The sequence below is a fragment of the Dermacentor albipictus genome, chromosome 7 (genome assembly GCF_038994185.2).
Source record: "Dermacentor albipictus isolate Rhodes 1998 colony chromosome 7, USDA_Dalb.pri_finalv2, whole genome shotgun sequence".
Classification (NCBI taxonomy): Eukaryota; Metazoa; Arthropoda; class Arachnida; order Ixodida; family Ixodidae; genus Dermacentor; species Dermacentor albipictus.
This window is the reverse complement of record NC_091827.1, coordinates 57,075,719-57,088,887: the sequence shown is the minus strand read 5'-3', so window position 1 is coordinate 57,088,887 and position 13,169 is coordinate 57,075,719. Positions and strand designations below refer to the sequence as shown.

Sequence of the window (13,169 nt, the reverse complement as noted above, 5' to 3'; positions counted from 1 at the left end):
ATGACGTTTGAGCGCGAGATTCCAGTCTTGATTCCCGTCCTTAGCGGCCACATTTCGATGCAGCTGAAGTACAAGAACGCACGCTCCACTTCGATTTGGGGATACGTTAAAGATTTTCAGACGGTGAAAAATTGATCACGAGCCTTCCACATGCATAGTCGTCTTTTATATGCTACTGTTGCTTTGGGACATTAAGTAAACCACATAAATTGAATCAATCAATCAAACGAGGAAACCTACATCAAGGATGAGCTCCGCATAGTCTAGTGCAGGGGTGGCCAAAATTGTGGCTCTTCTTGCGTTTGCTCGCAGCCGGTTGTTCAGGCCAGGCAGTCACTGTCTGTCCGGACCTAATGGACGCAATTTTATATTAGAAGTGTTTGCCGATCTATAGGAAACAAGCCTATCCAAATGCAGTTCTCTAAAACTAGGTCAGTGTTTCTAAGCAGAAAGGAGTAGTCAAGAGTCAGTCCGTTCGAATGTAAGGTTTGGAACTCGCCACCTTCTCTGTAGCTCTAGACCAGTGTGGCGAGGTCTTGTGTTTCTCCTTGAACGTCTCTGACCAGTCAGTCTTGGTCTAGTGTTCTTGATCAAGTCAAGCCAGGAATAAAGTGACATACAATGGCGTAGCCTCTGCTAGAAAGTGTCAAGTGTCAAACGCGGCTGGTGCTCGCGATATGCTTAGTGTGGTTTGAGCACACGTCGCGTGATCGCCGACAGTAACACATAGATGTGCATGCAACTGCATTAAATTAGGGTCTCAGCGCCAGGTTCTTCTGCAGAGAGTACAGGAATGAGAGCGGCGACAACTTGGAGAAAAGTCAACTCTAACTTACCAACCACTTCAGTCACTAAAGAATCCTACAGCTCTTAACTATATAAACGGGAGGCTAAAGAACTAGGTAGAAGTGTCAGCGCTAACGATAGGCAAATTTGAGGACTTAAAAGCACTATCATCATAGGTTTTCTTGCCACACCAATTTACGAAATGAGTATGCCGTTCCACTGCTCTATGTGTTCTGCCATCCTCACTCTAACGTCCCTCTTATACTTGATTTAGCCAATATATTCAGTCAAAAAAGGGCTATCTCGGACCGGTTGGTACATGTTGCATTCGTTTCATGCAATAATTCAGTCTGCAAAAGCAACTAATGGCCCAATTACATCTTTGACTATCTACGCCTTGACTATCTAAACTAGTGCATGCGTGGTATGCATACTGAAGTGTCACACGTTTTATGCGCCAGTTGAAAATATTGAGCACGCACAATCAATCGTTTCGCAATTACTAAAATGAAATATAAAATAACGGCTGTCCGAACGTTACGTGGGACTTCCCCTTAAGGAAATCCTTCTTTTTTGTTTGTGCTAATGTTATGCAAACTAACGCTGTCGACAGTGATGTTTGTACAAATTATTGCAAATGACACTTACATTAACGCAAATGTAACGCTAATGAGGTTACACCCAGTCGCATAAACCGAGTGGCCCAAGGTTCCCGTTGGGGCTTGTACTCAGTGGTAAAAACTGTCGACTGCTTGGCAAAACAGCAGCCACAAAGTAGAAGGAAGAAAAAGCTTCGCTTTAAGAACTGTACGGGAACTTATATTACTAGCGGCTGCTTACACTGTACGAACACGTGCTTTCAAGACAACGCTAAGCCTATAATTTCTGTGATGGAGTTCCTTACCGCTTGGCCCATAGTCGCCTTCAGGAGTATAGCATGTTCCACAATGTTCTGCACCGGGCATGTATTACGTGAAGTGCGTATCAACGCGAGCTACATTGAATTAAACTACTCTGTGGCAAAACGGAGCTGCTAATGGTGACTCGCAGCTCCCAGAAGTACACTCAACGTACGTAGCATTGACATGCTGAAGTAAAAATAAAAGCGACCATGATTACTCATTCCATCTTCTTAAGCCTAACATTTCTGAGATTCTATCTTCTACACGCTTGTTTAGTGCAACCACATTTACCCTTTCTTTTTCTTTTATACGCTACCCTTGCGCACACGAGGAAAATAGTTCGGAACAGCATACGCCTAAATTATTCGCAGCTTCTAGAGTAAAAGGCGAGCCTGGGCGCGTGAGGTTAGGCTTAACAGCGACCACTGATCGCAGTCCCGTACAACCGTTTGGCACGAATAAGTAAATGGCTTATACCTCCCCGTAACTATAGGCATAACTCGGTCATCGCACAGTCGCTCACCAACGATTAGAAGAGACGTAACGGCAAGCATCTTCGTTACTGAAGTCCCGGTCGCTCCTCCTCCAATTGAAAGTCGCTAAGCGGCGGTGAAGCGAAGCGCGAGACTTGAGCGGCGACGATACTCAGCCAATATCCAGCACCGAACACCTCTGCTGCTTGGCGATCGAGAGCACTCTCCAAACAAGACCACCGGGTTCCCGAAAAAAAGGATAGCGAGACGACCAGCGCGGCTTTTTATAACCTACAAGGAACATAACGGCACAAATCGGAGAAGCGGTAGCTCGAGGAGAAAGATTGGGAGGGGAAAGAGGGAGGAAGGTGATTCTCTCGAGTAGGCGTGGGCAGCTTTGCACAGGCTGCCTATACAAGAAGCAGAAAAAGAACTAGACAATCGGGGCCACCAACCCCACCTGTCGCACCCCCTCTTGTCGGACAAGAACAAAAAAAAAATGAACAGCACGCTCGCGCTTCTTTCCACGCCCAAAGGCTTCGGTCGCTCTATGCCTTTGAGCGAGCAATCTCACTGTGCCTTTCCTAGCACTTTATTTTTGATTAGTTCCTCTTTTTTTGTGTTTTATCATTCGCCAGAAGACGCTCCGAGGGAGCAAGCTGGGCAGGGGGCGCAACATCAGAAGCAGCAGAAGCGAGCGGAGCCGCCGCAGACTCGGCTAGCGGTTTCTTTCAAAGCCGGCGTCGCTTCCTCGTGCGAGGAAATGAGCGGGCTTCTGCAAGCCACCGGACGGGTCGGTGAAAGTGGAACAGCGTCTGCGGCGGGTGGTTGCCTGCGAGATCGCGGCTCGGCGTCGTGGGCAGGGTGGGCCAGACGGGCGGGTCGCCGAGCGAGGCGAGGCGAACCAGCGTGCGCGCCGGCGTCGCGAGAACAGCTCGGCGCGCGTAAAAACACGTATGCGCGGCGTCGATGGCCGGGCGACGAGGTCAACGTGCAAACGGACAAAAAAAATAAATAAATGCCACCGCCGTTTCGTTTTTGCCTTCTCGCAGCCTGCGTCTGTCTGCGCACTTCGGCACCGCAGCATCGCAGCATCGCAGCATCGTCCCTTGTGAGAGGCGCGTAGCCAAGGGTAAGGGAGTCGGCGAGACGAAAACGCGGAGAGGTTTGTCTTTGTGTCAAAGCGCCACGCGAAATTGCAGTAATCTCGGTGAGCAGGCTGGAACCGCCACCCTGGATCAGCAGTAGGCCCGAAAGCAAGCACCTCTCGCGCTTCCATTGTCGACGCTGATCAAATTCCGTCATGTCGGCGTTTCGAGCCAATAGCAGACGGTGCAGCCGCCTTGTCGAGCCAATCACATATGACAAGCTGGCGCATTCCACGATAAGGCGGAATTGGAAGTGCCTTGATTGGCACTCCTGAAATTAAATTCTACTTATTTCGTGGTGTTAGGTGTGGCTGATGGCAACATACAGTTTAATGATAAGATTATAGGGAGGAGGTAACATATAGTTTAGTGATAAGGTTACTGGCAGGAGGAGGAGGCGCAGGAGAGGAAAAAAACATTTAATTTAAAAGAAAGTCAAGCAGGTATCTTTCGATGTGCACGGGTCACAGTCCAGGTCCAGGGCACAGTCCAGGGCTCCTGCAGCTCTTGCTGTCCCCGGGCCCACCGCACCAGTTGATGCTGGTCACGAGAGTCCGAGTTAGTCAGCACGGTCTCCCACTGCTCGGGTGTGTGGTCGGGCGTTTGCGGGGCTGCCTTTATGTTGGGGTGCGCCCATGTGGTATGGTATAGGTAGGCATAGTCATTACAAAGGGAACATTTGTACGAGTATAGCGAAGGGTGTAAATTACAGGGAAACTTCTTTCAACGACCGTATGAATCATGGGTAGTGTTTTGATACCCCAAGGATTTTGATTGGCTTCCTTCAGAGCAGGATTGGTTTCCTGCTGGCTCACCCATTCATCCTTCTGGTTCAGCTATTTCGCTTGTTAGCACAGTCGAGCACAGTCGAGTGTTTTATGTATGCAGCTCACTCATTATGTCAAATGATTTTCAGTGCATGATAGGTTTCCGCAATAATTTATGTGTGCTGCTGAATTACATACCATTTTTGCCGTGACAATCACAGTGATCGATTATTTTTCTAATTCGCCAGTTCCTTATAATTCTGGTGTCCCGAAAACAGCACGGGGTTAGAAATACCAAGGCTCTATGTGGTGCAGTCCTTGCCATACAAGTTTACGATTCCAGATTAGGGTATAATGTAAAACAATTTAGTGAGGTTCATCGAAGCCAAAATTATGAAGTTTGGGAAACCACACGTCTAAATAACACATGCGGTAAACGATGCGAAAGATGTGCTATCGTAATTCTATCGATATTTTTTCAAGTGCAAAACAAGTTAACGGCGTCAAGACGTTAAGTTGGGCCAATTGGTTAGTATTCATTGTAAGGCTCGTAACAGCGCAACACAAGACACGGACAAAAAGAAGGTAAAAACGATGATACGGCGCTGACTCTCAAGTTTCAACTGATATTTTATTGAATATATGTATAACATTTATATAGGTGCCAGTTCAAAAACCATGACATGCACGAGACACAGAGATGCATCAAGGCAACTGTGACCAACTGACGTATAATCAAAAGTGACAAAGTTAACGCAGTTCCTTGTCATGAAGAGCGATAGACGGTTCACTGATACATGCCTTGACAAGAAAAATCACTGAGGATTACAATATAAAGAATAGGGGCAAGGCATGTATCAGTGAACCGCCTATCGCTCTTCATGACAAGGAACTTCGTTACCTTTGTTACCTTTGATCATGCATCAGTTGGGCACAGTTGCCTCGATGTATCTCAGTGTCTCGTGCATGTCATTGTTTATTAATTGGCACCTATATATTTTAGGTATATCTCTAATAAAATATCTGTTGAGAGTCAGCGCCGTGTCGTCGTCAATATCTCCTTTTTGTCCGCGTCTTGTGTTGCGCTGTTACGAACCTTACAAGTTAACAGCGTTCTAGTACTGTATGACTTGGTCATTGCTCTTTTAAGCAGCATTCGTTGGCCTAATGCATACGGAACCCATGCTTTCGGATCAAATACAATGAGCTTCCTCAAGCTTCACAGTGATGTAAGCATACAAGACAACTTGTAATATTCACTTAGTAATTGAAAAGTTTGGGCTACAGTTGCTTCTGCGTGATTCACCATCTTATCGCTTTATGTCCTTGTCAGAAGTCGCGATGTTGCATTTTTGAATCATACAAGAGAAAGTACTGCTCGTACATAGATTGAGCCTAATTCAATACCTTCGATGATTGCTAGATTCTACAACAAAAGGAGGACTGCAACAGAAGACATTTTCCTTGAAAGACTGGCGCCTGCGAACACAGCCTGCCAGGCAGGCTCACCTGTTGACGCCCACTACCAATGCTGCCTCAGTCTATAGGTGCCAAGACAAAGCCGGTAAATTATTTCGAGGCTCAAATCCCTACTCGAAGTTATCATTCTGTCAGCTCATACTGTTGTGAAAGTGTTGGACGCATTGAATGTAGTCTTAGAGATCCTCGATGAGAGACGCGGATGACAACCACAAACCATTTCGTGAAAAGGTAGGAGGGGCATCAGTGAAGCGTCGGGAAACTCGGATCTCACGTCTTCAATTTTCTTTCGTTCACAAATGCGAACGCAAGAAAATGCGAAAGGCGAAATGCAAATGCATTCAATCGTCGTTATCTGTGAACCAAAATTACCAAATCCAAACAGGCTATACGGCTAGGAACCAATCACCCCTTCAACCAGTCGTGTAGGCAGCAAGGCTTTCGTATTTGTTCGTCGCGAGGTTACGTCATGTCGCCCAATACTCCCTCATGATGATATATGAGGGAGTATTGGATGTATGCTAACCCCTAAATCTATGCTTATATATATGTATATGTATGTATATGTATGCTTAACCCCGAAAACGAGAGGGCTCACCTTCGCATTCGTGGCAGTGAACTTATCTTCTTTTAAACTCGGTTTCCATGCAAAATACTGGGGAGACAGATGGACAGCGAACCTTGACTTGTTGTTTTTCTCCGGGGACTTCAACACTCACAACAATACTTGTAGAAGCTCAACTATCACTGCAACTGCTCAACTGGCTACGTTTGTGTTTGATCATAGACCTTTCCTGCTTGATAGTGGAGTCTTATTTTTCTACCGGGCTCAGCGTGGAGGAAGTGCTTTGACTTGACCTGTTTATAACGACGCTTCGGAATCGTCTTAAGGAGTTCTTCTGCATTGAAACGCGTGAGAGTGATTACATACCCACTCAGATTAAAATGGTTGTCTAACGCTCATCCGCCTAACAAGGGGAAGAATAAGGAACCAGTGCAGGGACCCTCTGATTTAAGGGGCTTTATGGCTCAAGGGTCAGACATGGCTAAAAGAGCGGCATACACATGGCGACCCATCTGCCTTTCCGCTCGTTGCCTTCTCTCTCTCAGGTGAATTTATTCGACTGCGTTTATAACCGTAATGTGAGACGATTGTCGCAAAGGCCCCTTCTCGGGACTACATGGAATGATGGACACAGCACAGACCATCATCATGGGTGCGTTTCACGTGCTCCCCAGATACTCAGAATTTGAAGTGCATGGAGTTTGAGAGTGCGGTTTTCCAGCGCCCTGAACGAAGTTACCTCGACCAAAAAGTCAATCCATTAGCCGACGACGCCACTCGGCTTCCCGGCACTGGTGGCGACTGCTCGGCGAGTCCCCCCCCCCCCCCCCGCCTTCCCACACATTTCTTACCCTTGCCATTCTTTCCTATTCCTTGAGGCACATTTTGTAGAACGAACATGAAATAATTTAAAAGCGCAACACTCCTATTTTTGCTTATTATTTGGCATATATATCTGCTTGTATTTCGGCCACTTACTTTTTATTTTTGATTCATTGCAAAGAATTTAATTTGCCGCTTTCTTTGTGACTTCATTGCTCGATTTAGCGCTTGCTGCAGTTTCAGGCACGGAATTCAGCACTGATTGACGCTGCTGTATCGTATATTTCGGCAAGAGTTAAATAATCGGGAGCCCGTGTTTGAACGCCTGTCCCATCATTTCCAGGATTTACTGGACCAATTGTACGAAACAAGTGAAAAATTAAAGTCAGTCGTCCATCACGTAAATGTCCCTAATTACGCCGCAAAAATTCCTTTATAAACATTAACATGCAACAAGGTACTTCTAATTTATGCCTTCGGGAATAGCCCAGCCATTTTGCAAAGCTTTAGCACAACCTTCGTCAGAGTTCTGGCCTTCAAGCAATCTCTGCACACGGAAGCACGACGTTGAGCATGCGTGTGCAATTTTTAGCGAAAGAGCCAGCAAATAGATACAGATGGTATATTTGACGGCCATAGTTTATTTTTCAAAGTGGAAGGCGAGCGTGTTGGATTTGTAATCGTTGTTTCGTTCTACCGGATGCTTTTGTTTATCATAAGTAGTCCAGCGGAGTATTTTAATGCGATCGCATAAAGAACAACAAATCTAAACCATGCGTGCCCGTCACTTCTCATATGACGCTGCTGGCATCAATACTTCTCGCACCACGTATGCAAGTGCCTCAAAGCTTCGAGGCACTTGTATACGTATACGTGGCACCTGTGTACACCAAGCACGCTCTCCCGTCAGCACTTCACTGCTTCAGCCCATTATCTCCATCGGCCCATTACTCTGCCCCGGGCGCTGACGTGTACCACATTCGGCTACGAGCTCCGGAGAATACAAAGGCTCGATTGGCGACCGCAACACAGCAGCCACTCAACGGGCTTCACCCCCGAAGAGGTCTACACCAGGGACACCTACAGCAAATTCTATTAGGCGCTAATCAGTGCGCAGCGCAGCACGTCCTAGAAAATTTGAATGCACTCAGGTTGGTCCTCCCCCACCTCCTGCCCCCCCCCCCTGACGCCACTGCTGAATTAAGGACAGCATGTTGCACGCAAAAGATGCTGCGTCGAATTCACAAACTACAGTTGACCTCGCTGTCACTGAATTGACAATGTCACCGCTCTAGTCGGTTACGTTTCACATCGAAAGTCTTGCAGACGGACACTCCTAACTTCGCTTCTGGCGTGAAAAAAACGTACGATTGTGTTGCTCAAAACGCCAAACTTCGTGTTCTTTAATATCGGTAGACCATGACATGCCCAGTGTATAGCTGTAGCCGCAGTGACTTACACATGTGAGGTCATTCTTGATACACGAGAATATTTTCCGACCTCAAGACGACACGCGCCACGGTGTTCGCAAAGGCGGTGCCTCGGGCCCCGTACATTGTACATCTTGGTCTCGTATAATACCTACCAAGTCCAATTCTCAATATGCTCCGGTGACATCCGCATCTGGACGTCCGATGCATAACGCGTCTTGAGGTGCGCACGTGCAACTGCTTGAGGTCTCAACAAGGGAACGCGCGCTGGTCAAGTTTTCCCGGAAGTCGATGTCTTTTTGTGTCACATTCAACAATGAGGAATACGTCTCTTAGGTAAGGACGAACACATTCTTAGGTACCATCTTTGCTCGAGCACCTCCCCTGGAGGCACATTTACCTACCTGAAAATGTTCCTGATGGTCATTGCACGCTTATTCAAATTTCTTAAAGAGCAAGAATGTGACATGCGTTATCACACGGCGCGTTTCAACTGTACAAGACGCTTTGGCTCGGGTATGTTTAATAAAACATTGCAGGGGCCCGGCCCGGGCCCTGCCAGGGCAAGCAATTTGAAGCCCGAGCCCAGCCCGGGCCGTGTACAGCGAGGCCCAAATCTCATTTTTAAAGTCATTTACTTTCTTTAGAGAAAAACTCCATGAGAATTCTAACGTCGACCAGAGCATTTTTGAGGTATTTTTACTCTTTGCGCCATCAGCCATTCTTGGTACCATCGCTAGGTCACGCCGCCAACCACGCCTGATTTTAGCGTATTGGGACAAATAATGCATTCGCATTAAAAGGTAATGTGCGAATTACGTTCGCCCGATACTGTGAGTACTGCGAGAAAAGCTACATTACATTTACAACCATTGTAAGTACCACAGAGTCACGGGCGAGTTGTTGCAACCACGGGACCAACGCATCACATGATGATGATATTTAGTGGCATCCACTTCGAAACATCATCATCAGCAGCAGCAGCATCAGCCTGGTTACGCCCAATGCAGGGCAAAGGCCTCTCCCATACTTCTCCAACTACCCCGGTCATGTACTAATTGTGGCCATGTCGTCCCTGCAAACTCCTTAATCTCATCCGCCCACCTAACTTTCTGGCGCCTCCTGCTACGCTTCCCTTCCCTTGGAAACCAGTCCGTAACCCTTAATGATCATCGGTTATCTTCCCTCCTCATTACATGCCCTGCCCATGCCCATTTCTTTTTCTTGATTTCAACTAAGATGTCATTAACTCGCGGTTGTTCCCTCACGCAATCTGCTCTTTTCTTATCCCTTAACGTTACAGCCATCATTCTTCTTTCCATAGCTCGTTGAGTCGTCCTCAATATAAGTAGGACCCTTTTCGTAAGCCTTCAGGTTTCTGCCCCGTAGGTGAGTGCTGGTATGACACTGCTATTATACACTTTTCTCTTGAGGGATCGAAACAGGGCATGGACAAATAGTCACATAGCCTGCACGAGTTATTCAGATTTCACTACATCTATCGCTATCTAACCTTTTCCCTATTTGATCTCGATTTCGATTTTGTATTTAAAACCTCTCTCATTATTTGTACCGAGCACATTGACACGCCAACGGCCGCTTCGCGGCAGCTGTCGTAATCATAAACGTGACACTATGGCCACCCAGAGTGCAACGCCCGCCGGCATACGACGGAGTCCATGGGAATTCCATGGAACGTACTCAGCAGGTGGCATAGAGGTAATAAAACCAACTCAAGAGGAAACGTACTAGCTGTTGAACGTGTTGGTAATCCATACTCAAAGGAGAATGGCGCGAACAAACAGGGACGAGGTACAAAACATAGACGAGCGCAGACTAGACACAATGGTTTATTTTGAAAAACAATCAAAAGGTACTCCCTGGCATAAACACGTGTAGCACCTTAAAAATGAGTGGCTAAATAACCGATTTCTAGTTCGTGCAGACTCACTCATGGCCTCGCCACGCACATGTCACCGGATGTATGAATAAACTATGCTTCAGCCATCGCCCTCGCTATCCTATCTGTCTGTCTTGACAGCACCTTGGTTTCTCCTAGCAACGGTTTGCACTTACATTCTTTGCAATGCAGGCACAGATTAGACGGTGGCCGCCCTTTCGAAAAATGCTTTGTGGTCCATTAATCGCTTATTCAAGCAACGTCCGATTTGGTCGATGTACCATTTCGCGCAGGACAGGAGAATGTGATACACTACACCCTTTCCGCAGTCAACCGACCCGTCAGGGTGTTTGACATCACAATTACTCCAATTCTGTGCATTACCTTCAACCTTTCTTCCTACAGCTGTGCAGATGCGGCCCAGTTTGTTTGTTGCCTAGAAGCCGACATCTATGCCGAATCTACTACCCTCATTTTTCATGTGCTGAGACAAGGTGTGCAGAAGCGGGATACTGGCGACTGACTTATCATGAGCGTTGACCTCTCTTGTCGCGAGCTCGCTAATGCGCTGACGTGAAGGACGTTCGTTGAAAAGTGGCAAATGTTCAGTGCATTTGTGGCGCCGCCTGCTAAAGCGTCGGATTGCTGTCCACGAGGAAGTCTTTTAACGTGGGTTCGGTTCCGCCCAGCCTCGCAAAAAAATTAAAGGATTGTTTTCGTAATTGTCGAGTGGCACATTTCCAGTGGCAAATGAACTCCCTTTTGCTCGGTCAGCTGCGGTTGTCAGTTCTGGGAAAGCGGAGCTGGGGTTGCCCTCAACATCTGCGGGATTCTCCCTAATGTGCGCAGAATCCCACTTTGCACATGTGATGGTGAGAAGGAGGAGGAGGAAGAAGGATTTACTGAAAAAAAGACAAGCAGGTGTCTTTTTGCTTGTGCGGGGAGGCGCCCTCAGTGCAGAGCTCCTGCGGCTCTTGCAGTCTCCCGCGCCCGACGCACCAGTTGCTGCTGGTCACGAGGGTCCGAGCTAGTCAGCACGACTTCCTACTGCTCGGATGTGGGGTTGGGCAGGCATGCGTGTATGATGCACAGTTCAGTGCCTGTTTTAACCGCTCTGGAGGTGATGTGAAGAATCCCCATGACGTGTGGCAAGTCTTACATAGGGCAGACGGGACGGGACGGTGCTTGAATGATCGAGCCGCGGAACATGGACAAAAGTTAACGAAAGATGAATTGACGCACTTGCCTTCGCACTGCAATGCCTGCCCCTGTGCAACACTTTTTAAGGAGATAAAGATTCTGGGGAGAAGCCAGGACCAGACTGCACGTGAACTCATGAAGGCATATCACATAAAAAAGAAAGGCCATGTCTGTGTTAGTCATACTTCCACTAGGTTGTTTCGAACGGAGATATATTTTTTTTGTATAATTGGTTGCCCCATTAGGCTGATGAGTGTCCTTGTTGCTGCGTTCTGTGCATGTTCTATTTTTCTATATATTGCCACGGGTTTCCGTGAATAAACCAGCTGAAAGTTACCACCCATGTCGTTTTTGCGTTCTCATCCGCTGTCCCCGTCCTTATTTGGGGTCAATATGATATGCAATTGAGGACGACTCAACGAGCTATGGAAAGAAGAATGATGGGTGTAACGTTAAAGGATAAGAAAAGAGCAGATTGGGTGAGGGAACAAACGCGAGTTAATGACATCTTAGTTCAAATCAACAAAAAGAAGTGGGCATGGGCAGGACATGTAATGAGGAGGGAAGATAATCGATGGTCATTAAGGGTTACGGACTGGATTCCAGGGAAGGGAAGCGTAGCAGGGGACGACAGAAAGTTAGGTGGGCGTATGAGATTAAGACGTTTGCAGGGACAAAATGGCCACAAATAGTACATGACTGGGGTTGTTGGAGAAGTATGGGAGAGGCCTTTGCCCTGCAGTGGGCGTAACCAGGCTGCTGCTGCTGCTGCTGCTGCTGCTGCTGCTGCTGCTGCTGCTGCTGATGATGATGATGATGATGATGATGATGATGATGATGATGATGATGATGATGATGATATGCTCTCAATGGATCCCCCGTATTTTCGAGAAGATGTTTAAGGGACCTTAATAGCAAATATTAAGTCAAGCTAAAGTAATAGATTAGTGCTTGAGAATCTCTAAGACGTCGATATTAACGAACACAGAGCCTTAATAACCGAGAAATTAAGGTAAATGCAGAACATGATTAGAGACCCCCTCGGGACAGTCAAGTACTTGCCCGACGAGGAAGGCACTCCTCAGTTAAATTCTGTCAATATTGCTCAACGTCTCGTTGCACAAAACATCCTTGTATTATAAGACGAAATAAAACGCTACTTGTCCAGTTCTATTTAATTCTTGCAAGAAAAAAATTTGTCGTTGAAATTACCCTTGACAACGACGCGGGTGGTCGAAAGGTTGCGTTGTCGCTCGACTCTGCGCCACCCGTGCTTTCGTGTTTCAGTAGTTATCGCATAATGCCTCGCTGGTTTTGCCGAATCACCAAACTCGGACAAACTGCAAGTAGCAGAGAATTCAACTTCCACGTGATGACGCAGTATGCCCGAACGGTCTACGCCACTTGACCAAAGAGCAGCTGCAGCGACGAATCCCTCTGCTCTGACTTGGCTCGGTATCCGCCTTCTTTCGGGTGCCGTTTCATTCGCCGACAGCAGCAAAGGGTGATGGTAGCGTATGCAACGGGGAAATTCGGTGAATTTCGAAAAAGGTACTCGGACCCTTCAGATGCAATTTTCCCGTAAACTATAAGTCTTGGCACGAAACAAGCGTTGCGAGGTTTCTGGAATGGTATTCGAACAGTCCACGTCGACTTACTTTTTGCCTTGAGTGTGCCTTTATTAAATGTTCACGTGC

The 13,169-nt window shown here is 47.1% G+C and overlaps 2 protein-coding genes across 3 annotated transcripts in view; one reads left to right on the top strand and one right to left on the bottom strand.

Moving 5' to 3' along the window:
* The window catches only part of LOC135906785 (uncharacterized), a 44,314-nt gene extending 41,911 nt beyond the window's left edge, over window positions 1-2,403 (bottom strand). Inside the window, exon 1 of the mRNA XM_065438376.1 lies at window positions 2,212-2,403. Coding sequence (XP_065294448.1) covers window positions 2,212-2,242 — 31 coding nt within the window. The 5' untranslated portion in view covers window positions 2,243-2,403. The remainder of the gene's footprint in view (window positions 1-2,211) is intronic.
* LOC135906786 (ras-related protein ORAB-1-like) overlaps window positions 1-13,169 on the top strand; it is a 170,622-nt gene that overhangs the window by 27,711 nt on the left and 129,742 nt on the right. The gene's annotated exons all lie outside the window — the stretch shown is intronic.